The sequence below is a fragment of the Pyrus communis genome, chromosome 15 (assembly GCF_041283825.1).
Source record: "Pyrus communis isolate YQ-2024b chromosome 15, ASM4128382v1, whole genome shotgun sequence".
NCBI classification, from domain to species: domain Eukaryota; kingdom Viridiplantae; phylum Streptophyta; class Magnoliopsida; order Rosales; family Rosaceae; genus Pyrus; species Pyrus communis.
Genome location: NC_142579.1, coordinates 22,658,169 through 22,684,145, shown reverse-complemented (window position 1 = coordinate 22,684,145; position 25,977 = coordinate 22,658,169). Strand labels below are relative to the sequence as shown.

The 25,977-nt window shown below is 38.6% G+C and overlaps 3 protein-coding genes across 4 annotated transcripts; 2 read left to right on the top strand and 1 right to left on the bottom strand.

Annotated features, from left to right (window-relative positions):
• Window positions 1-4,472: 4,472 nt before the first annotated feature.
• Window positions 4,473-8,753, bottom strand: LOC137728376 (uncharacterized). The gene is made up of 7 exons (XM_088684991.1): window positions 8,444-8,753; window positions 7,467-8,326; window positions 7,290-7,400; window positions 6,095-6,506; window positions 5,589-5,938; window positions 5,171-5,525; window positions 4,473-4,921 (listed from the first exon to the last, which is right to left on the bottom strand). The coding sequence occupies exons 1-7, from the start codon at window positions 8,751-8,753 to the stop codon at window positions 4,473-4,475; spliced, it is 2,847 nt and encodes a 948-aa protein (XP_088541117.1).
• A 10,752-nt stretch (window positions 8,754-19,505) lies between these two features.
• Window positions 19,506-20,913, top strand: LOC137746556 (uncharacterized). 2 transcript variants are annotated; one of them, XM_088685335.1, is made up of 2 exons: window positions 19,506-19,786; window positions 20,572-20,913. In XM_088685335.1, exons 1-2 carry the CDS (start codon window positions 19,506-19,508, stop codon window positions 20,573-20,575), a joined length of 285 nt encoding a protein of 94 aa, XP_088541461.1. In that variant the 3' UTR covers window positions 20,576-20,913. The 2 variants fall into 2 exon arrangements, with proteins under 2 accessions (XP_088541461.1, XP_088541460.1); XM_088685334.1 differs by having other exon boundaries at window positions 19,506-19,821; window positions 20,568-20,913.
• A 3,514-nt stretch (window positions 20,914-24,427) lies between these two features.
• On the top strand, window positions 24,428-25,425 carry LOC137737136 (zinc finger protein 4). The gene has a single exon (XM_068476873.2). The coding sequence runs from the start codon at window positions 24,586-24,588 to the stop codon at window positions 25,201-25,203; it is 618 nt and encodes a 205-aa protein (XP_068332974.1). The 5' UTR covers window positions 24,428-24,585; the 3' UTR covers window positions 25,204-25,425.
• Window positions 25,426-25,977: the final 552 nt, after the last annotated feature.

Below are 25,977 nucleotides of genomic sequence, written 5' to 3'. Positions count from 1 at the left end.
GCAAGCCAACGTCGAAACACGCGAGTTAAGACGTTTGAGTTAATGCCGAAACTTTCGAGGCTTTTTTAGTCAATTTCTCGTCCATTTTTGGATTTCCAAAAAGTATAGACTTGTTCTACTCTTCATAAGCTTCATTTCCATATAAAATTTGTCAAGAATGGTTAAGAAATGAAAAAGTTATGAAGTTCTGAAATTTTTTCAGAAACCGACGAACCAGACGGTGGCGGCGGCAGACGGCGGAAGACCATCGGAGAAGAAGGAGAATATTCTGTCAAAGCTGACGGAATATTCTGACGCCCTCAGTTAATGCCTTTAACTGACGTCGTTACTGTTAACGGAATATTCTGTCAAGTCTGAAGGAATATTCCCTAGGTCTGTCAGCTTCTGTCCTGCGCTTGGGCACACATGTGGTCGTGGGCAAGGCGACGCGTGAGTGACACACCCCGATCCTGATATTCCCCGAATACTAGGGTAGGTATGTGCTGGTCGACACTCGAGGGTGACGCAAGCCATTTATTGAAAATATGAGAACTAAAATAGGAATAAGATAACAAAAATTTTAATATAATCAATATGCAAATGAGGAACGTGTTTAGAACATACAACTAATCCTAGACGCTAAAAAGGAATAATATAAAATTGAATGAACAAAGGGATGAGTCAGGACTTGAAGATGCCGATGCAGAAGTGCCTTGACACCGGGATCGTACGCCTCAAATCCTGAGGGGGCGCAAAACAAACATGAGTGTACCAAGTTGATATATATATATATATATATATATATAATAAAACAGTTATCAACATAATAACCCCCAAAGGTTTATGAAAACTAGTAGCATAATATGTAATAGGTTTCTTCGAAAAACCCTAGCATGCCATAAAATTTTCATAAAACATATCTTGTATATAATGTGCTAACTAGTGATATCAGTATCAGTATCTCTCTTCTGCACAGAATAATGCCCTACACACGTCCGCCCAAAGGCAATATAAGTACCATCTTCCATATGCACAGAACAATACCCTACACATGCCCGCCCAAAGGCAGAACAGTGACCACTAGATACGCACACAAACATTTAACATCGACTTTCCAAACATAGGTACATATATCTCAAGAACATTTTTGTAGTATAAAGTCATCCATCATCTATACTATAAAGAAGTGTGTAAAAACATTTTCTAAATAGTATATTGTCATCCATCAGATACCCTATAAGAACATGGGTTCGATAGAAAATATGGTATTCCAAAATATTCTAAGTTAGCATAATATCTCATAAAACGTAATCATTAAATCATGCTTTTCATGTATGCATTTCTACTATAAAAAAATGCATTTTAGATGGGGTCCACTCACAGATGTTTAGCCACCGAAGAGCCACGCAAACTAGTGAAGCCGGCAAAGCCACCATAATTGCCCCTAAGCACATAAGGGTCCAGTTAATAAAACTACATTCAAACGATTGAATTTTGGAAAACGGATTCAAGACATTGAAATTAGCCTAGGATGGGTCCCAGAAAAAAACCTGAAAATAGTCGAAAAGTCAACGTTGACGGTTGATCGGTCAAAGTCAACGATGATCGTTGATCGGTCAAAGTCAACGGTTAGACCGGATCAAAGTCAACGGATCAACCAGGTTGGGTCAATCGGTTTGGACTTAAGGTTGGACCGGGTTAGGCCTAAAGGAGTGGGCTTGGGTTCCAAGGCGTAAAGGCTTTATCTGATGGGTTTTGGTTCAATGGGCCTGGGCTTGAAAGCCCGACCCAAAGCAAAGGGTTTAGCGTTTTGGGCTTAAGAGCTTACAGGTCGAAGCTCTTTGGTCTTGGGTTGAAGGCCTAGCCCAACAAAAAGGTTTTGGGTTTAAATAAAAATAAAAGGAAAATAAATAGGTAAAAGAATTTTGGGTTTGGGCTTAACAGCTAACGAGGCTAAGGCCCAACTCCTAAACGGTCCAAAGGGCCTGGGTTCACTAAGCTTGGGTCATTCAACCCGTTACTCGTCGGGGAAGGAGGTTGGAGCCTTCCAAGCTCCTGTCGACGCCATTTCGCCGATCTATTTATGAACATGAAGATATAAGAGAGGGGAAGAAGTTTGTTACCTTTGTTTCGCTAAGAGAATACCAGAGGTGGCTATATTTGGGCTTGCACACCCACGGTTCTTCGGACTTGGGTTTTGGGTGCCCTCTGGGTGTCTCGGGGTTCCACAGAGACAGAGGGAGAGAGAGAGAAAGTCTGAGAGGGTGGTGGTGCTGCTACGACGTCGTTGTATGTCTCTAGGTGTGAGGGTGATGCTGCGTTGATCGGGAAAGGAAGAAGGAGAGAGATTTAGGAGGGAGAGATAAAAAGCTGAGAGAGAGAGTCTCGGGGTAGGGAAAATAGAGAATAAGGGAAAGGGTTAGGGAACTGCTGCGTGGCAGCTAAAGAGAAAAGAGAAAATCTAAAAGGGATTCGAATTGGTTAAGGGTAAGGGGACCAAAATGTAAAAAGGTGTAAACATTTAGGGGAAATGTAAAATTCACAATAAATTTGAGGAGGGGTTTTACATTGAGGGCGCGTCCAGCCTCAGGCCGACGTGTATGGGTCCATGACTTCTTGTAGAACATTTTCGTATATTTAAACCCTCCGTTTAAGAAAACTATGGGGGTTTTCCCTAGCCTTTTTGTTTATGTCCTTATTAATTAATTAGTTTAGTTATTTCCCACATAGGTGAGACTTATCCCAAGGAAGTTCGAGGTTAAGCAAGGCTAGGAGGCCACGATCCATCGACTTATCAGTGAGTGGGCATATATATATATATATATATATATTTTTTTTTTTTTATAGTTTCCACAAATGCTTTTGGAATGATTTATGCCTATCATCCCATGTCTTATTTAATTTTAGAAATGTTATTACGTGGTTGAGATTTATATACTGTCATGGCATGTTCGTATGCATTTTACCTGCTCATCATACATTGCTACACCCGGTGTTAGTGCTCGCCCAGGGCCAGAGCCAGTCTTTCACGTGTATGTTCACATCCGCACTGCATGCTCACCTTGGATCCAAGGAGGTGCCAGTCATGTCGTACAAGTTGCAATAAGCAACTCTGACTCGTATGTGACCACAAATAGCGCAAATTTTCACGTGATTGTAGCATTAGAGCGTATATTATGATTACACCCAGTCCTGTTCATGTCAGAAATCCTCTGCATGAACTTGTGTGTCAGCATAGATTGATGAGCACCTGATTTTATTATACTACTGTTGCGATATTGTGATTTGGCATATTTCTGGATTTATTGTTGATTTACATTTGATTTCATACTTGTACGTAGTATGATTTCTAGAAACTATACATGTTTTACAATGATGGGTTAGTATGTTCTAAAACTAAATGTATTTTATAAACCTTTGTTTTTGCCCACTCACCCTTCTGTTTTTCGCCCCTCCAGGTCCTAGTTAGTTGATTTACTCTGCGGCATACGAGGAATATCCGGCGATTTTGACATACCTCTAAATAAATGTAGGAACTTTTCCTGTTGAGTAATAAGTACTTAACTAGTTTCGACTGCACTACTTATGTCATCTATGCTCTTAACATTTGTGTTTTAAGGGTTATTCCCACTACTGCGATCTCCTTATTTTAGATTAAATAAATGTTAGTTTTGGTTTAAATTTACACATATTTTTACACTTCACTTTCCTTTATGGTTACGTCACCTTCAAAAGACAGCCAATATGCCTCGACTCCGGTCGAGGTGTGTCAAAAATTGTGGAAGAAGACAAAATACATTTTGAAAGGCTACTACATGGAGGTTTGTACTAGTGCCTATGTTTAGCATTAGAAAATGAACAAGGGATTTCATTTTCTATTTTTTTATTCAATTCAATTAGGAATTGAGGAATCGGGAAGGCAACAATCTGAGGGTTCTCAAAGGGAGGATCAGGGGTTGTCTTCAACTTCGATGTTCAGATTTTGGTCTTTACGAAAATCCAGATTCGACTTGGAGAGCCTCCGTGAAAAATGAACAGTCGTCTACTTCCCATGCGCCGTAATCATACGGGATGTCTATAGAATTTGTATCTGTATTAATTGGGATTTCCAGGTTGTTTGTTTGAGATGCTGCAAATAAAGTTGGATTTAAACTTCCCAAGCTCAGAAGTAAAACATGCTATGAAATAAGAATCTCGACCTCGGGTGCAGAGCTCAGCAATGACAATGGTATTCAAGTCGTCAAATCTAACCTTAGAGGCCACGACAAGCGTTAGGGGTGTAAAAAGTGCAAAGAATATTTTGCAGAAGATTAATTTCTTCAATTGATATTAAGAGACTTTATACAAAGAGAGTACTTGCCGAAGAAGTAACCTATCCTACATTCTAGGGTTTACAGATAATCACAAATAAATTACAAACAATTTACAAGATAGTTTCCTAAAACTAAGCCAAGATATCATGAATGATATCATTGACTTCTCAACACTCCCCCTCAAGTTGGAAAGTGGATATTGAGAACTCCCAACTTGTGAATGATCTTTGAGAAAGTCTCCTTCCCTAATGGCTTCGTGAGTACATCTGCAAGTTGATTGGAAGAAGGAACAAATCTCGTAACAACTGAACCGTCTTGTATCTTGTCCCGGATGAAGTGACAGGCCATTTCTATGTGCCTAGTTCTCTCATGAAAAACTGGGTTAGCAGCAATGTGAAGAGCTGCTTTATTGTCACAATGGAGCAGAGCCGGTCTTTGATGCAGTATACCTAGATCTTTCAATAAATATCGTAGCCATGATAATTCACAACAAGTTCCAGCCATGGCTCGATACTCGGCCTCTGCTGATGATAAAGACACAGTCTTTTGTCTTTTTGACTTCCAAGAAATCAATGAAGAGCCCAAAAAAATACAATACCCCATAGTTGATCTTCGTGTTATTGGACAACCTGCCCAGTCCGAGTCACAATATGCATTTAAGGCCAAATCATTTTCAGAAGAGAAGAACAAACCTTGTCCAGGTGTATTTTTGATATATTTCAAAATCCGAAGGGCTGCTTCCATGTGTGGTGTGCGAGGCTCATGCATAAACCTACTCAACACATGCACGGAATAGGTTATATCCGGCCTAGTGATTGTTAGGTATATCAGACGCCCCACCAATCTTCTATATTGGGCCGGGTCTTTGAGAATTGCACCATTGTCTGATAACTTAAGATTTTGTTCCATGGGAAATTCAACGGGGCGAGCTCCCAAAAGACCTCCATCTTTTAATATTTCTAAAGCATACTTTCGTTGGGAAATAAAGACTCCTTTCTTAGAACGTGATACTTCGATCCCAAGAAAGTACTTTAGATTGCCAAGATCCTTGATTTTAAAACGACCATTAAGGAACTGTTTTAGGGCATCGATAGCATTCGAATCATTCCCCGTAATCAAAATATCATCAACATAAATTAGGAGGGCTGTAAAAGACTTGCCTTGTTTCCGGGTAAATAATGAGTAGTCAGCCTTGGATTGTTCAAAACCAGCGGATTGAACAAAGTCAGAAAACTTTGCAAACCATTGACGGGAAGCTTGTTTCAACCCATATAAAGACTTGCTGAGGCGACAAACCAAGTTCTCCCCCTGTCGCCGAAAACCTGGAGGAGGAGTCATATAAATTTCTTCATGAAGGTCACCATGAAGAAAAGCGTTATTAACGTCTAATTGATGAAGAGACCACTGCCGTGAAGTAGCAAGAGCCAATAAACACCGAACAGTGACTATCTTGGCAGTAGGAGAAAACGTGTCATGGAAGTCAACACCTTCAAGCTGGGTATAACCCTTGGCAACCAAACGTGCCTTATAGCGCTCAATGGAGCCATCAGAACGGTGCTTAATCTTGTAAACCCAACGGCAGCCAATGGGAGTTTTGCCACGGGGAAGGGAAGTAAGAGACCAAGTTTGGTTAGCTTCCAATGCCTCTAATTCAGAAGCCATGGCAGCTTGCCAATGAGGAAAACGAGCAGCTTCCTCGTAACTTCGGGGTTCAACCTAATGAGTAATATGGACAAGGAAAGATTGTTGTGCAGGTGAGAAACGATGGTAAGTAAGGTAATTAGCGAGTGGATACCGTGTACCTGGAGTGTGACCAGATGACGAAGACGATGAAGGATGTGGTTGGGTAAGCTTGAGAGTAGGACAATCATAATCACGTAACTTGGGTGGCGGAGAAGAATGACGGCTAGAGCGACGGAGCACCGGGGCAGGAGCAGGCGCTGACGTTGGGAGGTCAGGAACGGCAGATGCAGGAAGCGGTGCAGGAGGCGTGGGAGAGCTGGCATCAGCGGAAGGGGACGACTCAAGTGGAATCATAGGGTCGGGGGGTGACACAGGATCAGGTAAGTGAGGTGAAATAAGTGGGACAGGTGAAGACACAGGTTGAGGGGAAGAAGAAGGCGAGGTTTGATAAGGAAATATGTTTTCATGGAAGACAACATCACGACTAGTAAAGATTTGGTGAGTGGTGAGGTTATATAACTTGTAGGCTTTCTGACCAATAGGATATCCTATAAAAATGCATTTGTGGGCACGAGGAGAAAATTTGTGATTCACATTAACATCAGTGGCAAAAGCAAGGCAACCAAAGACTCTAAGGTGTGAAAAAGTAGGAGGTGTAGAATATAAACGTTCAAAAGGCGTTTTCTTGGAAAGAATGGGTGTGGGAAGACGGTTAATGAGATGAACGGCTGTGAGCACACATTCACCCCAAAAATGGAGGGGAAGATTAGCTTGAAAACGCAAGGCACGAGCGGTTTCAAGTATATGGCGATGCTTGCGTTCTACGACCCCATTTTGTTGAGGCGTATAAACGCAAGAATGTTGGTAAATCACTCCATGATCTTTAAAGAAGTCACGAAGAGAAAAAAATTCCCCACCATTGTCAACACGGATTTGACGAACAGAAGTGTTAAATTGAGTTTTGACAAATGAAAAAAAATTCTTAAGAATAAATTGTGTTTCATTTTTGTGTTGCATAAGGAAAATCCATGTGAAGCGAGAATAATCGTTTACAATGGTTAAAAAATACTTTGCTCGAGAAGTAGATGCAACTTTAAAGGGTCCCCAGATATCACAATGAATCAAAACAAAAGGTTTATTAGAAGAAATAGAACTAACATGAAAAGGTAATCGATGTTGCTTGGCTAAAGGGAAAACATCACAAGCATTATTAGATGCAAAAGGGAAATGTAACAATTGTTTGGACATGAAATCTAAACGAGGGGCTGACAAGTGACCTAAACGCCGATGTCATAGCTCCGTAGGTGAAAGCACAAGGTTGCAGAATCGCCGAGGATGCTGAGATTGCGCAGGAGCCAAGGCCACCAAGTAGTACAGCCCGCCTCTTCGCTTACCCAAACCAATCACCGTCCTCGTCGTTAGGTCCTGCATAACACACCAAGAAGGAAAGAAAGTTACTGAACAATGCAATCCACTCGTAATACGACTTACTGACATCAAATCTACTTTAAAGGTAGGCACACATAGCACATCTTGCAATCTAAAAGTAGAACTCAAAGGAATGTGACCGGTGGAAAGTATGCGGGCTGTCTCTCCACTGGGTAACAAAACAGGTGACAGTTTCTTATTTTCAACACCATTAGTTAACAATTCTGGTGAGGAAGTGATATGATCCGTTGCACCACTATCGATTATCCATTGATGGAGATGCAAAGAGGGATTTGACAAACCTGTCTTGGCGGCATTGGCATTGGCCTGTGGCTGTTCATCACTACCCTGACCATTCATGATTTGAAGAATCTGTTGAAACTGGGCATCAGAGAGCCCAGACATAACGGACTGCATCTCCTCTTTGGTGGCTGCATTTTCCAAGACATGATTTGCCGAGGAAGAACCCCGCTCCGTCTTAGGACGATGGTTCCCTTTCTGTGGCTTAACCTTATGCAAACGGTGTCCTGGTGGATACCCATGAAGTTGATAGAAGGTATCAATGGTATGGTAGTCTTGATCACAATGAGTACAATGCAAGGGTTTGCGATTAGAAGGTTTCGAACCACTGTGACGCACAGCCATGGCTGCTGTGCATGTAGTAACTCGGGAAGAAGCAAGGCTTCTTTGCTTCTCCTCCTGGGAAATCGATGCATAGGCTTGACGAACAGTTGGAAGAGGATTCATCAACAGAAGCTGCCTTCGAACAGCACTATAGGAGTCGTTAAGTCCCATGAGAAACTGCATCAACTTGTTCCTCTCATTCTGTGCTCCACAAGTGCAAGAAACGGAGTCACTGTAGGACGACAACTCATCCCATAAACTTTTCATCTTCGTATAATATGCAGCAATAGAGAGTTGATCTTGTGTAAGTGAAGCAATGTCCCGTTGTAGTTGAAAAATTCGAGGAGCATTACTTTGGTAATAGCGTTTACGTAATTCTTCCCAAATTGCATGAGCATCAATCATATAAAGGATACTGTCAGCAATATCCGAGTCAATGGAATTAATAATCCATGCTACAATCATGTCGTTGCATCTCTGCCATGAAGCGTGATCGTCCGGCTTGGTCTTGACAGAAGGTTGAAGGACAGTGCCATCAACAAAACAAAGTTTGTTTTTGGCACTCAAGGAGATCTTCATAGCACGAGACCAAGTTGAATAATTATCCCCATTCAAGGGCTTTGAAACCAGCATCATGGCTGGATTATCAGAATGATGAATAAAAAAAGGGTTGGAAACATTAGCCTTTGCATCGGAATTGCTTCCAGAAACAGCGTCGGTAGCCATGGCAAACGACGGAAAAGAACAGAGAAACAAAAGGCAGCGGAAGGAACTAGGTTTTCACCCTAGCTCTCGATACCATGTAAAAAGTGCAAAGAATATTTTGCAGAAGATTAATTTCTTCAATTGATATTAAGAGACTTTACACAAAGAGAGTACTTGCCGAAGAAGTAACCTATCCTACATTCTAGGGTTTACAGATAATCACAAATAAATTACAAACAATTTACAAGATAGTTTCCTAAAACTAAGCCAAGATATCAGGAATGATATCATTGACTTCTCAACAAGGGGTAAAATCGGAAGGTTGATAAATTATTTTGTTTGGGCGAGTCTTATTGGGTTGGTTTGGTATTGGATTTTGTCATAACTATTAAATAAAGTTATTACATGATTTTTAGTTAAAATTTAAAGTATTTAAAGTATTTTCATTAATTTTCTTAAAAATTAAAGTCGGGTTACCCTTAAGTGCATTTTAATTTGGAAAAAAAAAAAGTGCATTTTAATCACTGTGTTTTACCTCAATATCTAAAGGGATGTGATATCCACACATCATTTTTTACTTCTCGCACACCCTTCTAATTTTCGGCTGTAGGATCAGATGAATTGAAAAAGATCAACGGATAGAAATTAACTAAGGGTGTGTGAAAAGTAAAATGTGATGTGTTGATAGCACACCCCTATCTAAATTATAGACAAAACACGATTAAAAAAAAAAAAAAGATTTTATGGATCATTTAGTCAAATATTATTTGTACAAAATGGTTCATGGAAACCCTTTTTAACTTTTGTAATCTTTTGAAGTCGTTAAATTAAACAAATTTAAAAAAAAAACAAAAAAAAATAAAAATTAAGACGCGGTATGCAAAACCTATAAAAGTGTGCGTAAAAGTCACATTTTTATTTGTGCATTTAAAATTTGATGGGAATGATGGGTCATATGCACCCAAAATGAAAACTTATGGAAGAATGATAGATCCTGGAGATGCTTAGCAAATGTTGGTAAATTGGGTAACTTGGATTGGACAAACATGTTGATTGTCTCTAAAATTTAATTTACTTGATAACTAGTCTAGCCCAACGAAAATTCCCTATGTTATACTATTATTTAACTAAATTTTATATAACGACTTTCTTTGTTCATGTGTTTTGAATCAAATATTAAAAAAGAAACGGTTACAATGGAATTCATTTATCCGGAATTCTCTCTGTATTTATTTGTGAGACACCTCGATCCAGAATGTTCACTTGGACACTGGAATCGCGATGTGCTGGTCGACACCTGGAAGGTGAAGAAGCCATAAAGTGTAGTGATGTGAAAAATGTGAATAAATTAAAACCTAAAAGTGACTAATTTAGAGTGCGCATATGAGCAGAATTGAACCCCATATCACAAAAGTGATGTCAGAGCATAAATAAATTGCAGTAAAAGAATAGTAAGGACATTTATACCAAAAAGAGAAGTCTCCTAAATGATAGCTTTTACCAGCAATCCTCGTCGTCACGAAACCTCTGCCATTAAAATCCTTAAGGGGCGAAAAACAAGGGTGAATGGGCCTGAAAAATAAAGTTTTGTAAACCGTTTTTGAAAATGTGTAACCCCTCGTTGTAAAACAAGTATAAAATTTCCTAAAAATATTATAATACTAGTATGTAACACGGTACACTACAGCAAAAGTGAGTCAAAAGATGTAGGGTACAACAATAAGTTATCTCAACATTAAATCTCAAATCGTTATTACAAGAAATCAATGCTCATTAATTTATGTAGGCACACAAGTCCATTGCAGAGATATTCAAACAATGGAACAGGCTGGGTGTAAGTTTTACATTCTAGTACTACATGCGCTAGTCGCATCACATACGAGTCTAAAACATCACACAAAATGACAAGCTGGCACCTAACTCTGGATCTAAAGCGAATGTAAACGGTGCATGTGAACTATACGTGAAGCTGGTCCTTGGCCCATGATAATACAAATAACTAAGATATACCATGCAAACATATAATAATGAGCAGATAAAACGCAAAGATATCGTGCCACAAGTTTATGCTCGCAAATAATATTAAAAACATAAAGTGTACGAAAAGTTTATTTGTAAAACAAGTATGGCATGTCACATCTTAGTAATAAAAGCAATTGTCGGGAAAAATCACATATATATATACACACATGTAAAAACGAAAAGACCCACTAGCAGGTACATGCATGTCGTAACTGTCCAACTATTCTGCTCGCAATACACCTTCGGATAGTCCTCTCCTAAACGAAAAATTACTACACTAATCATTAAAGTAATAATAATTAATGCAAGAAACTTAATTTTTCTTAGTTTGCACAAGAATGAGATTTTCGTCGGAAATTTGGGAAGAAATTCAAACGCCCCGTTTGGAGTTGTTACACAATCAAACTTGGTCCATAATCTATCAAAATGAAGCTTAGGACGAGAGGAATAAGATTATACATATTTTAAGGCCAAAAGTTGGCCCGTGCTCATCGGAAAATGACTTGAAAGTGACGGTTTGAGTTGGAGTTCTTCGTTTTCTTTGGTTTCCAAGTGGATTCTAGCATGCAAGCTCAAACCTGCGCCCTAGGGGTTATGGGAAGTCAACCTACACCTTTAAACTCGACCAAATCAACAAGGTTTGGCCTGGGTTAGCTTGGAAAAATCTTACAACTCGCTGGAAAACATGGTGGGTTAGGAAATCGTCTATATGTTCGCTAAAACATGCATGCATGAGTGAAATCTCACTAAAACTTGAAGAAAACCATGAGGGAGAAAGTCGAAGCTTATCGAGACTGAAGTGGTTTGGTTTGTCGGGTTCCATAAAGACACGTAACGAAAAGTTCATGTTTTTTTTCCAAGCTAGGCATGGCCACGAGGTTTTGAACGAATTGCCTAGTGTTCCTGGTGATTTGAGAATTTTTTGAAGGTGGTGTGATGGTGGTTTTGGCATGCACCGAGAGGGAGAGATGAGGAGAGAGCTACGACAAAGAGGGAGTGATTAGTGTGGAAGGATAAAGAAGTGAGGGTTCAAGGGATAGAGAAATGAGTGAAAGTTAGTGAGAAGAGAAAGAGTCACGTGTGAGAGGAGAAGGTGAGAGGAAATAGTGGGGTGAAAATGATGGGCCTGGCTGAATGGTGGTGAACAAAAATGCACTCATAAAATAATTCAATGCGGGTACCATTCTTAATTATCGTAATAGAAAAGGAAAATGTTCGAATTTATTTCCTGTAAAATGAAGCGTAATTACATCATACACACTTCGAATTTGGTTCTGCTGGCGTCTATGTATTTGTAAAAATGAATACTATTTAGAAATAGTAAAATAAGAGTGGAAAAGTGAAGGGAAAATTGAGGTCCATGTGGAAGGCTTACGTGGCATCTCAAGGGTATTTTGATAATTTGACTACTACTAAGTATTGATGTCACAATCTACCCCCTTAAGAAAATTTCGTCCTCAAAATTATAAACAACATAATTTAATCAGAGGAGAAGTACAAATATATGTCTCTTACACGTTCTTCCGTTTCCCATGAAACCTCGTCAACATAGTGGTATCTTCGAATTCAGTATCGCTTGCGTCCACACAATCGTAGTGGTGAGCACTACGAGAGTAGGGGGTGTGTGTGTGTCTTTGGGTCAAGCCCAAACAATAATTAATTAGGCACAATACCTAATTAATAAAATACTACTAGAAATGGGCCTACTTGCCCACTTGCTTAACGAACCTAACAAATAAGTTATCGATATTGCAATCTACAGCCTGCAATACTGACAATTCAAGGTTGTCTCGATAAACAAGTGATTGGAATCCCAAGGGTGCGAAATTATTATTTTGCCCCTCTTTGAGAAAAATGCATAAATCGTCTGATTTACGCATCGTTCGCACTCATGTGTTCAGAAGAACACGTACTATCTAGAAAGATGTGAAAAGGAACAAAGAGTGATAAGGACTCATATGTCCACGCATGAACATGAAATCCACGTAGGATTTCCACTTATTCAACCATGATATTTTTCGTAATTTTCCTGCATTAAGGAATAAAATAAGAATAAATGTGGGACGAGATTTTGCCAAGTGCTCTAAAGGGTGTTCCCATGGACTGATAAAAGATGGGTGCTCTAGTGAGTCAGTCGAAAATCACCAAAACATCATCATAGCATCCACGTGAAAAAGGTGGCTCGTACATGAAGTCCATGGTGATATTATCTCATATCTATCCAGATATGAGGAGTGACTGTAACAACTCGAACAATTTCTTTCTTTCTGCTTTGACTTGCTGACAAATCGGGTATTTGCTTAATAACTAAGCAATATCCTTTTTCATCCCAAGTCAAAAGTAGAAGGGTCGAACTTGGAAATTAGTTGACAAAGTTTCCTGATGATCTGTAAGTAGCATCACATCAATACTCGTGAGTTGAAACTAAAATGGAATAGGACAGGCTGAAAGGTATTCGATCATTCATGTGTTTTTCTGTTGAAGTCGTCAGCAACTACGTTTACACAATCAGGGTAGTACATGATGGTGCAGTTGTAGACATTGATTGATTTTTTGTTTCATCGCCACTGTCTGTAATTAAGCTTCTTCTAAGTAAAGATGTATTTGAGACGGTTAAGGGAGTCGATGAAGATTTCAGCACGTTTTTCCATAGAGAAACCATCAAGTTTTCTAGTGTAAAGGTAGTAATTGTCAACTCTAAGTCGTAAGTAAGATAATTCATTCCATGTGGCTCCAAATGTATAAAAAATAAATAAAAAATACATAAGCGGTTACCCTACCATGCTACATCAGCATGGAGCCAGATCATTCAGCGAAACATCACTATAGGTTTCAAAATTATTATTGTCAGAAACTTAATCACAACCAAAACTCAAACGAAACTAACTTTTTTCCTAGTCAACTTTGTAGGAATACGACTATGGTGGAGAAAGTTAGAACAAACCATCAATGGTTATCGATAAGATCAAGGATACCTAGTATTTTACAAAACCTTGTAGGGGTTTCCAATGTTTTCTTCAATTGCAACATTTTTTGGGATTGGCAAGAATGTCGTCTACTAAGGTCATCTCTCAGGAAAATAAAATAAAAAAAAAAAAAAAGGAAAAAAAAAAAAAAAAAAAAAAAGAAAAGAAAGGCACATGATCTAAACAAAATTGGCATTTGAGGAATTTAATGTAAAGCTAATTCACTTTGAAATTTTTTAGATCAAATCATCGGTGTTTAGAAAGTTTGACTTCATTATTGGAGTAAACAAGGAAGTTCTCAATAAGGTTATCACGAATCTCTTGGGATATGGGCATAATGCATGGTCCGTCAGGTTCACAATTCTAGCTATACCAGATTGTCATCTTCCTCTACAACATATGCTAATAAGCCTTCACAACTTTTCTCAATAAATATTTCGCCTTTATGATATGGATTAATTTGTGTTTCAAGTTCTGATGTTTGCCATTAGAGCTGACCATAGGGATGGAGGTCATCGAAAAATGACTACTTTCGATCGATGCTCCACCAAAGGAATAATAATAATGTAGTCGATCCATCTATTAGATTACGTGGAATTCCACGATATCCAACAGAATAAGATTAACTGGCATTATCAGATTGGTAATAGAAACTGTGCAACCACTATACTCGCACTGGCATAACAAACTTGCCTTGTGGCATTGGAATTCTCGAGACGTACCTGACTAAGGTACCATGTGGTTGAAGTATTCGAACAAACAAGGATACTATGATTGACTGGTGGCTGATGTCGTTGACATGACTACGTGTTTGTTGTTCTCCTACATAGCTTGCTCCTAAGTTTTTATGATTGTGATTCCGTTAGCTCTACTTGTCTTGATATGTGTGTATGTTGGTGGTGCCACAACTTAACGTTTCTATGGTATTCTAGTTGTCACATCTCTGGCTTGACTTCACCGTAGCACAATATTGTCCGCTTTGGGCCCTGACTACACTTTCACGGTTTTGTTTCTGGGAACTCACACGAGAACTTCCCAGTAGGTCACCAATTATGGGATTGTTCTCGCGCGAACTCATTTAACTTCGAAGTTCCGATGAACTCCGAAGCCAATGAGCTCCTAAAAGGTCTCGTGCTAGGTAGAGATGAGAATATACATATAAGGCTTACATGATCCACTCCTCTGGGCGACGTGGGATGTTACAACCCACCCCCTTAAGGGTCCGACGTCCTCGTCGGCACACACGCAGCCAGGGTTAAGCTCTGATACCAAATTATCACATCCTGGGCTCGACTCCACCATAGCACGATATTGTCCGCTTTGGGCCCTGACCACACCTTCACGGTTTTGTTTTTAGGAACTCACACGAGAACTTCCCAGTGGGTCACCCATCATGGGATTTCTTTTGCGCGAACTCGCTTAACTTCGGAGTTCCAATGAACTTCCACGCCAGTGAGCTCCCAAAAGGCCTCGTGCTAGGTAGAGATGAGAATATACATATAAAGCTTACATGATCCACTCCCTTGGACAATGTGAGATGTTACACTAGTAATGTCTGCCTCCATGAAACTATAAACCAGTGTCCTAGCAATAAGGTATGATAACCATATATCACAATGTATTTTCAATATAAGGAGATCATACCGCCTGGATACTGGTTCACAACTCTCGGATATAGGACAATCTTGTTCTAGTGACAATTTGCGTCACCTAGTTACATTGACTACTACTTTTGGTATGTATGTTAATTGTAGGTATAACAAATTGTACTCTCGTGCCAATATTCACCTTAGTGATGGATGCTGCATAAGAAGTAATTATGAAAACTAGTGTTGGTGAAACTGCCCTAAACTCGAGAACAAGAATTGTGGTTAACATTACCTCAAAATGGGTTTTGTTGAAATTTGATATTCCTCTTGAAGATTCGGAATCATAACTGACATGTTTGAAAGTTTGACGTTGTCGGGGACCCAATGTGAATGTTCTTCTGTTAAATACAACCACTTCTAAACTAACATAGTCACTGGAGACATTTTTGAAACATCGACGTGAAGCAAAACCTTGAGGAAATTCTAGGAGGTGGCACATTAAATAAAGACTGTCAAGCATGAAAGTGTTTGTGGTTTCCTAACAAAGAGGGGTTGGTAACGATGGTTGGATTGTAGTTGGTATTGATCAGTAAATTTTCGGTGGTACATAATTATCGATATGTCTACCCTGCTTCAGGGTCAACAAAACGTCTTCGTTTCAGGTATTTCTTTAGGCAAGGAGGTTTTTCACTTAAGAGTCTAATGGCAGTCGCTAAAGCATTATTCTAGAAGGTCGATAAGTCGTAGAAAAGTGTTAGTGATAGTCATTCCAAGTTGCCCAAAAGTCATGAAAAGATGACATATTTGATGTTCGATGAGGTGGCATAATTATGACATTAAAATTCAAGAACTGATAATGCTTGCATCACATGTGTGATGATAGCGATACTGCTTAACCTATGCTCTGATACCAAATTGACACACCCCGATCTGCAATGTCCACCTGGGCACTCGAATTGCAATGTGTTAGCCGACACTTGGAAGATGACGAAGCCATAAAGTGTAGTGATGTGGAAAATGTGAATAAATTAAAACCTAAATGTGACTAATTTAGAGTGTGCATGTGAGTGCAGATTGAACCCATATCACACAAGTGATGTCAGAGCATAGATAATTTGCAGTAAAAGAAGAGTAAGGGCATTTATACCGAAATGAGAAGTCTCCTACATGATAGCTTTTATTAGGAATCATTGTCGTCACGAAACCTCTGCCACTAAAATCCTGGAGGGGTGAAAAATAAGGGTGAGTGGGCCTGAAAAATAAAGTTTTGTAAACCGTTTTCGAAAATGTGTAACCCCTCACTATAAAACAAGTTTAAAGTTTCCCAAAAATATTCTAATACAAGTATGTAATATGGTACTCTGCAACAGAAGTGAGTCAAAAGATATAGGGTACAACAACAAGGTATCTTAATATTAAATCTCAAATCGTTATTACAAGAAATCAATGCTCGTTAATTTACATAGGCACACAAATCCATTGCAGAGATATTCAGACAATGGAACAAGCTGGATGTATATATTACACTCTAGTACTACATCACGTAAGCTGAAGTAGTCACATCACATACGAGTCCAAAACATCAGACAAAGGGACATGCTGACACCTAACTCTGGATCCAAAGCGAATGTAAATGGTGCATGTGAACTACGCGTGAAGCTGTTCCTTAATCTAGGACAATACAAATAACTAAGAGACACCGTGCAAACATGTAATGATTAGCAGATAAAACGCAAGGATATCATGCCACAAGTTTATGCTCACAAATAATATTAAAAACATAAAGTGTATGAAAATTCTATTTATAAAGCTAAATATGACATCTTAGTAATAAAAGCAATTGTCGGGAAAAATCACATATACATATATATACCTAAAAACGAAAAGACCCACTCACAGGTATATGCATGTCATAACCGTCCAACTATTCTGCTCGCGGTACACCTTCGAATGGTCCTCTCCTAAACGAAAAATTACTACACTAATCATTAAAGAAATAATAATTAATGCAATAAACTTAATTTTCCTTAGTTTGCACAAGAACGAGATTTTCGTTGGAAATTTGAGAAGAAATTCAAACGCCCCGTTCGGAGCTGCTACACAACCAAAGTTGGCTCATAATATTTCAAAACGAAGCTTAGGACGAGAGGAATAAGATTATACCTATTTTAAGGCCAAAAGTTGGCCGGAGCTCGTCAAAAAATAACCTGAAAGTGACGGTCCGTGTTGAAGTTCTTCATTTTCGTTGGTTTCGAAGTGGATTCGAGCATGCAAGCTTAAGCCTACGGGTTATGGGAAGTCATCCTACTCCTTCAAACTCAACCAAATTAACAAGGTTTGGCCTGGGTTAGCTTGGAAAAATTCTACAACTTGCCGGCAAACATGGTGGAGTAGGAAATAGTCTATGTGTTCGCTAAAACATGCATGCATGAGTGAAATCTCACTAAAACTTGAAGAAAACCGTGAGGGAGAAAGTTGAAGCTTACCGAGACGGTAGTGGTTTGGTTTCTCGGATTCTGTAGAGACACGTAACGAAAAGGTCATGTTTTTTTTCCAAGCTAGGCATGGCCGCGAGGCTTTGAATGAATTGCCTAGTGTTTCTGGTGATTTGAGAATTTTTTAAAGGTGGTGTCATGGTGGTTTTGACATGCACTGAAAGGAAGAGAGTGAGGAGAGAGCTACAACAGCGAGGTAGTGATTCGAGTGGAAGGAGAGAGAAGTAAGGGTTTAAAGGGAAAAGAAAAGGGACAAGAATTGTCTGCCCTCTCACTTCTGGTGCCCTCCTATTTGTGTGGTCACAGTTAAGCCTTGTCAACATTTTATATTGCTATTCATTTTTGTCTTATTATCTCTATAAAAAAAATAATATGAAATATTGACGTGACTTAACTATAACTATACAAAACAGAAGAGCACGGAAGGACAGACAATCCTTGTTCAAAGAAAAGAAGGATAAAGAACTGAGTTGTGAGAAGAGAGAGAGCCACGTATGAGAGGAGAGGGTGAGAGGAAATAGTGGGCTGAAAAGGAAGGGTTTGGCTGATTTGATGGGTGGAGTCAGGAGTGTGAGAGTGGTGATGGTGCATGGGAAGGAGAAGCATAGGGAAGAGGAAGTGGCAAGAAAATATGATTAAAATAAAGACAGTAATGCAAATTGGTGATTAAAATAAGGGAAAATGGGACAACTCCAGGGAATCACGAAAATGGAATTTCCAAATCCCATAAAATATTTCAACGCGGGTCTCACTCTTAATTATATATGGTAATAGGATACGAAAACGTTCGAATTTATTTCTTGTAAAAGAAAGCATAATTACATCATACATATTTGGAGTTCAATTTCATTTGCGTTCACGTGTTAGTAAAAATGAATACTATTTAGAAATAGTAAAATAAAAGTGGTAAAATGAAAGAAAAATTGAGGTCCACGTAAAAAGCTTACGTGGCATCTCAAGAGCATTTTGATAATTTCACTACTACTAATAATAAAATACAATAAATCTTGGGATGAGATATCACAATTTGATTACTCAAAATTTTGTGTGCTAGAGACAACAAAACATAAGCAGTGTTGTCTCCAGAGTTGCCACTGGATGCAATAGATGTAATATGCAAACTGGAAATGTTTGATCGGGGTGTAAGCTAAGTTCGTTCTTGTATGTCTCAAGCAATCGTTTAGGCGGTGACTTGGGAGGTTCACAAAGTCTTTAAAGGCAACTGAGTATAGACTCTGCAACTCGAATCATTATCTGTTTCTGAAGCACGATAAAAATAAACTCACAACTCTTTATTTTGTGTGTTGACGAGAAATGAACCGAAAGAAATAAAAACAATGTAAGAGTCCTTTATAGTAATTTGACACATAAGTATAAAAGTTATTTGACATTTGATAAAACAAAAAGTGTCTAGAGACAGAAATTGAGTGTACACGCAACACGTAAATAAACTTACCTCAATATTGATGGGCCAATCCCAATTTGGACCATAATCGGAAAAAGCCAATCTAAAACAGGCCCAATGATAACTGGACCGAGCTTAAAAAACAAATCTAAAACAGGCCCAATGATATTTTTGCAACAGTGAAGAAAACTGATAGCTCCTTGAGTTCTAGCCTTCTAGGGTTTACATCCAAATGCCCTAAAACCCTTGCCTCCGATTCCCAATTCGCAATTCCCAAATTTCCAGCCAGCAAAGATATGGCGTGGCGATCTGGGTCGTCGTTGTCAAGGTCTCTGATCTCAACCGCAAGAGCTTCAACATTCCGGTCATCGCCGTCGATCTCATCCCTCCCTCGCACTCCGCTTCGTAATCTCCTCGGCAGCAACTCCCGCCGCACCCTCTTCTCCCTCCCGGTCAATGCGGGCCATTTGGCCTGCGCGCAGTCGCTGATGCCATTGCACAGCGCCCTGGCTTCGGCTCGTCTCACAAGCCACATCTCCGTCGAAGCGCGCCATTGCTGCGAGCTGTCTCAGGGTACCTCCATTGATCCCTCGTAGTTTTTCTCTTTCTGCGGTGCGTCTTGTATGGACAGTTTATTTCCCCTTTAAATTTCATTGATTTTACTGTTAGCTGTGTGGTAGATTGATGAAATGGGAGTTTAATGATAAGGACTTTCAGTGGAAAATAAAAAACGATTGGGAACTTTGAATATTTTGTGTGCGCAATGCACTGTTTGTCAGCGCTTAATGGGTTTTTCTGAAGCGTGTGATTCATGATACTTTGCTCTAGTTTATTGCTTTTTACGGATTTTTTTCGGTCTTATTGATTTATTTTTTGTCATCTGTATGTTCAATTTTGAGAAATGGTAGTGAATTGATAAGAATTTCAATCGAAAATAGGGCAAAGATGGGAAATTTGAATTTATTGTATATGCAATGCCGTGTTTGTTCAATCGAAAATAAAGCTTATAGTTGTTTCTGAACCAAATAGAAATTGCTTGAGTGCGGAATTTGTATTTTATACTTCCGATTTTCTGTTGCATTTGGCATTACAGCGGTTTGTTTTGTCGCCAAAATTTTGGTGGTAGATAATGAAAGCTTTTGTATAGGTGTTATTTTTCCTTCAAATTCCAATTAACTGAACAGAATTGTGGCTGCTATACATTCAACTATCCATCTATTATATTGTGCCATCCCAAGTGAATGCTTGTTGGGTTATCCGATTCCAACTTGACAAGGCTACGTTATTGTCTATCTGTGTGGAAGTACTGTCTGTTTTGATCTGCTTTTCAGCTTATTGGTCTTCTGGGTATTGTGTAGGTACTTGAACAAGCTTCTGTTGGATCAACACAGCAGCAGTTATTGCTACATTTCGTGGTGCTCTGATAGTGAAAGCATTCTATACTCCTTATCTTTGATGAGGTGGGTATAGGAAGTAATTTCACATTTTAGTGGATAATTTCTAGTTTCACAACTATGTGTTCATTTTCTTAGAAGCCATTTGACCCGTGTAGGCTTTTTTGTTCAGAATTACGAGTCCATACAACTACTTAATCTGTCTGGTCATGTTATTTTACTACTGTTTATTGCTATTTGAATCTATGGATCCAAATTGAAATTTAATATGTGACATAAAGGGGTTCAATTGTTGTTCCCGTAAGCTGCATTTGTTTTGCCTTAATCTTATAGATTTTACACTGGATGGTAAAAGGGTGTCATGATTGTTCAAGTTGTGTTTGTAGCCAAATGTCAAACGTCATTTATGAATCAGGTCAAATTCATGTTGATCGGGTCCATACACTTGCATGTCAAGCTTGTTCGTCGGGTCCATACACTGCATGTGAACTTTGTTGAGAAATTGCTCTCTTCCCTGTTCTTATCTCTCATCCCATGTTTACTTACTACCTCCCCTTCACCAGTTGAACCACTTCTCGGTTCTGAGGGTTTTGGATTACTAATTTTAAGTTGGGAGTCGCTTTTTTTTATTCGTCACACGTCAGGAAGTAAGAAACGTGAATGATTCTCTTCTCATACTCATACGTAGTAAGTAAACATGCGATCAATGTTTCTTGTTTAAGGACCGTGAGGGTTTATCGGTGTATAAGTTATACTCTAATGAACAATATAGTGAGTGATTTGTGCTTCTTGTTTCTTCACATGCTGGTGTTTGAACCGCACCAGGCACACCCTGACCCGCACCACTGAAATCACTACGTAATTTGTCTCGCATTTCACGTGTTGCATCCGACATGAGTTTGCAATTTGCACGAATTTGAGGGCCAGCTTGAATTCCATCCAAGCTCGGTAGGAGATTCCGATTCCGATCCAATTAATTTCTCAATTCGAAATTTTCCAATTCTGATAAAAAAATTTCCGAATTTTAATGAATCGAAATTGATGTCTGAAAATTTCGAATTTGAGATTGAAATGCACGTAAATATCGAGATTATTGGATACCATTTTATTGGAGAGAGTGTTGGGTCTAATTTCACATACGTCGAGAATTATTACTTTAGAGCCTGTCTTTCTGCAAAAGGTTTGAGTTGGCTTCAGAATCTGGTATGCTTGCATCCCTGCAGTACATGAACAAGCTGAGGCCATATATTTTGATGTTCCGCTCGAATCACCACTTGCTCGGCATCCAAACTTATATCCTTGTTTCGATCTTTATCGACGACTGCTTTACTTGATGCCGGGATAAGATTACGACTCTCTACATAATTTGCGTATAATCCCTCGATACGATACGATTATTTGCCTTTCTTAGAGAACCAAATCTCTACCACTTCAAACTATTTCTGTATGCCCTGCATATTCCTTCTCTGATTCTTGGTTGATAGGTGGAAGGAGGGAAGGGTGTTTTGTATGAAGGCAATAGTGTCGGTACTACGTAGCACTTAGTCTTCGCCGGTTTCGTCGTAGTGACAATGTCTTTCGTAGTAAGTCTTGAGTTCATATCTCATGAACGATGATCGATTCTTATCTTATAATTCAGTATTAAAAATTTGGTTCTCCCTTTTATGCTTTAAATTGAATTAGAAAACACTTGTTTTGCTTGATGATTAAACGGCCCAAGCCACAAAGCAAATCCAATCTCCAAGCACACATAATCTGATTCATCAATCCAACTCCACTACACAAACATTTTTTAATTCAATCCCAACCAAGATTCAGAGCCACACCTTCGAGAAAACTAGGGCATCTATATTAAATTAATGATTATTTATTATTATTTTATTATTACTATTTAATCAGATGAGCACCAAGATTCTGATTTGTTTTATAAGAATTGTGTGGTGGTGGTTTCTCAGCTCTTATTGTACATATGTATATATGCACACATAGCCCACTACTACTACACGATCAAACAATTATCCACAGAAACCCTACTTGGGAAAAACAGACATCCCACCTGTATATCTGTATATGTCCTCACATACGTTATCAAGTTTGTTGACCAAATTTTGTTAAGTAGAGTAATTATTCACACATTTATTTTTACTTGTCATATATATATATATATATATTTTATTTATTTCTGACCGTCAGATTGAATGAATTGAAGAATATCAATGGACAAAAATTGACAAGGATGTGTGAGAGGTATAAAGAGTTGTGAATAGCATTATCCACCATTTTGTAAACCATATGACATGGTTGTCAATGTTTGAATTATTATTTAAATATTAATTAATGTACTTATTTTCTATTAATGATACATTATAATTTACAAATTTAATCTATAAATTTGATATAACTAACATTACTCTTATTTAAATGTCAGTTTGCTGGGTCCTTCCAAACTCTTGATAAAGCTACCATTGCATTGCATTTCAGCCCCATATGTATAAGCAATTATTGGTAGCATCTTTTAACAACTCCACTCTCCTCATTGGTGGACATCATGTATCAACTCATTGATTGTGGGGTGTCTGTCTTTGTGCTTAGAGGTAGCACCCATTGAATTGTTAATTGGTTTAGGGTTAAAGGTTTAGCTACTCATTACTATGATTCGGTGATATTCCTTTTCACCTGCAAGTGAGAGGTTTTAGGTTAAAATCTTGTGGATGACGAATTAGATACCAAATTAAATTATCCATTATGTAATTTAGCCAAACTTTTCATTCCCCTTAGTGTAATTAGCAGCCAACACTGATCTTTTTCTCCCCCTCCTATCTGGACAAAAACCACACGTTAATGAATATTGGGCCTGTAAGATTTTTAATTTCTTGCAGTAGACAGATCAATCTCCTTCTCTCCGTAAGTTTTAGTAATGTACATATCTAACCTCTGGCAAGACCAACTTAATTTTGCATGACAAATCGAATAAGTGTCCATAATCTGCAGAGAGTCCATCACATAAATATTCAAAAATGTTCTCTCGATTATCCGATAATCAAAGACTTGATGATTACTTATCATTTTATTTAAAATCAATGGTGGAGAACAAAGATATGTGTTTTTAATTTTTTAAAGTTAATATTTAATATTAAATTCAACCGTGAGTGACTGTACATCCTTGATCATCTAAAAACAAGACTCCATAAACATAAACATATGCTGGAGGCTTTAAATCTGCAGTAACGGGTCCAAATGATGTAGGGTTCTGGTTAGGGTTAGGAGTTGGGACCATATCTGTATCAATCTAGCTACGTACGTAGTTTTATTTACTACAAGCACCTTTTGGGCTCTTCTAGATAGCAACATTTACCTAGAAGTGCTTTTTTATTTCAATTTTCCATCACTAGAAGCACTTTGGAAATTGGAAAGTTTTTATGGAATTTTCAGCATCTGCACATTGTCAGTAGTTAATTTAAAGTGTTTGTGATTAGTTCATCCATATGGAATCAAATTATATTGATGCTACTAAGAGGAGTGAAAGAAAAGATGAGCAAGGAACTAAGGAATCCTAAGCTTTGAATGGCCAATACTATTATGCATGACACAAGCAACTGGTCCCCTTAAAAGTCTCAAGCATCAAAAAGTGGGAGCACCATATAGATTTAGAGATAAAATATTTTGGTGATATCCAATGACACTTCCTCCCCACCATTATCATATTCCCTTTCCTTCTTGGACTGTTTAGAACATTAATTATTTTTTTTTATATTTTTTAATACAAGCGATATTATACTTTAAACAAGTATAAACATCGAGGAAAATAACTTAAATTCACCCAATGTAGTTATGTCCACGTTTACATTTCGAACACTAACTTAACTCCCTTCTTTTCCATCACACCCCTTATTTAAGTCCAAGCTCCCCCACTTCTTCAACCCTCGATCTCAAAATCTCCATTTCTTATACCTTTTAAATTGAGTTTTGTCTAGGGTTTGCAATGATTTCCAAAAGGGAGCAAGAACAAGAAGCAGTGGCAGAAGCACAAGAAGCAAATGATGAGATTATAGAAAGCAATGATGAAAGATTAGGTGATGATCGTGGAGGTGATCATTTCGGAGACTGGTTGAGTTTAAGCCTCATCTGCAACGAGCCATCAGACGCGGAAGTCGATGCCGATTTTCCGTCACCAAAACCATCCAATAGCAATAAAGTTTTCTCATGCAACTTTTGCCTGAGGAAGTTTTACAGCTCACAAGCCTTGGGAGGCCATCAAAACGCACACAAGAGAGAGAGGGGAGCTGCCAAAAGTTATCAGTCTCACAGAATGATGATGTCAGCGTTGGGGTTTCGGTTTACCCCTGTCGCTGCAGCAGTTAGGTCACTCGGAGTCCAGCCTCACTCACTCGTGCAGAAACCTAGCGGCAGGTCAGATGGGTCGTCGATGGTGGCGAGAATTAGGGAAGCCGCCGCAGGTTTTGGGATGGCATGGACACCCTTCATGCTTGAAGAAACCATGGATCATATATGGCCAGGAAGTTTCCGGATGGATCATCAATTACCCAGACAAGAATCAGATGTACATAATAAGCAGCTGGACTTAAATCTTCGGCTGTGATCCTATATTCTGATCCTAGTATTGCTTGTATTTCAATCTAAATTCGTCTAAATAAATAATACATGTTTTAGGATCATATAAATGCATTTGTGTGCATTTTTTCTCTGGACAGGATGTGTAATTTGATAAATAATGCTTTGGTGCGTGTACTGTAGTCGATGGAACCTTTGCTATTGTTTCCTGTTCGTTGTTTAGAATAATACTAGGCATATCAACTTTTTATATGACAGTGTGATGTATCACCAACAAGAAATAAATACGTTAATTAATACTTATGTAATAATTCAATCATCTATGAAGATGTCATTTGATTTACAAAATATGGTTTAAATTAAAGTATCCCTATAATTACCGGTTTGTTGATTATATAGTGCTATAACGCCGAACTTTCAACTACTCCTCTTAGAAAATAATTCAGTTTCCTTCCGCTTTTTGTGAAAGAGAAAGAATAACAGTTTGTGCTTGAGCTTTTAGTGCAACCAAATTCTATTTGGAGTGGCAAGTGGCAACAAAAATTTGAATTGTCTTTTTCGGCCAATAGAATCTCTCTGGACCATAATTGATAATTGGCTTCGATCTGATTACTTCTCAAATCATGCTCAGATCAATGGCTTAATGAAATGCTCATCCTTCGAAGGCTGGTTTGAGCATCTAAATTGGACCCTGATTGGGTTGTCAAGCACGGCCCATATATTGTTTTTTGTTGGGCCCTTTGGATTCTAAGGCAGGCCCATTCAATAAGGCTCCCTGCCTTTGTTCCACAGGATTGAGATA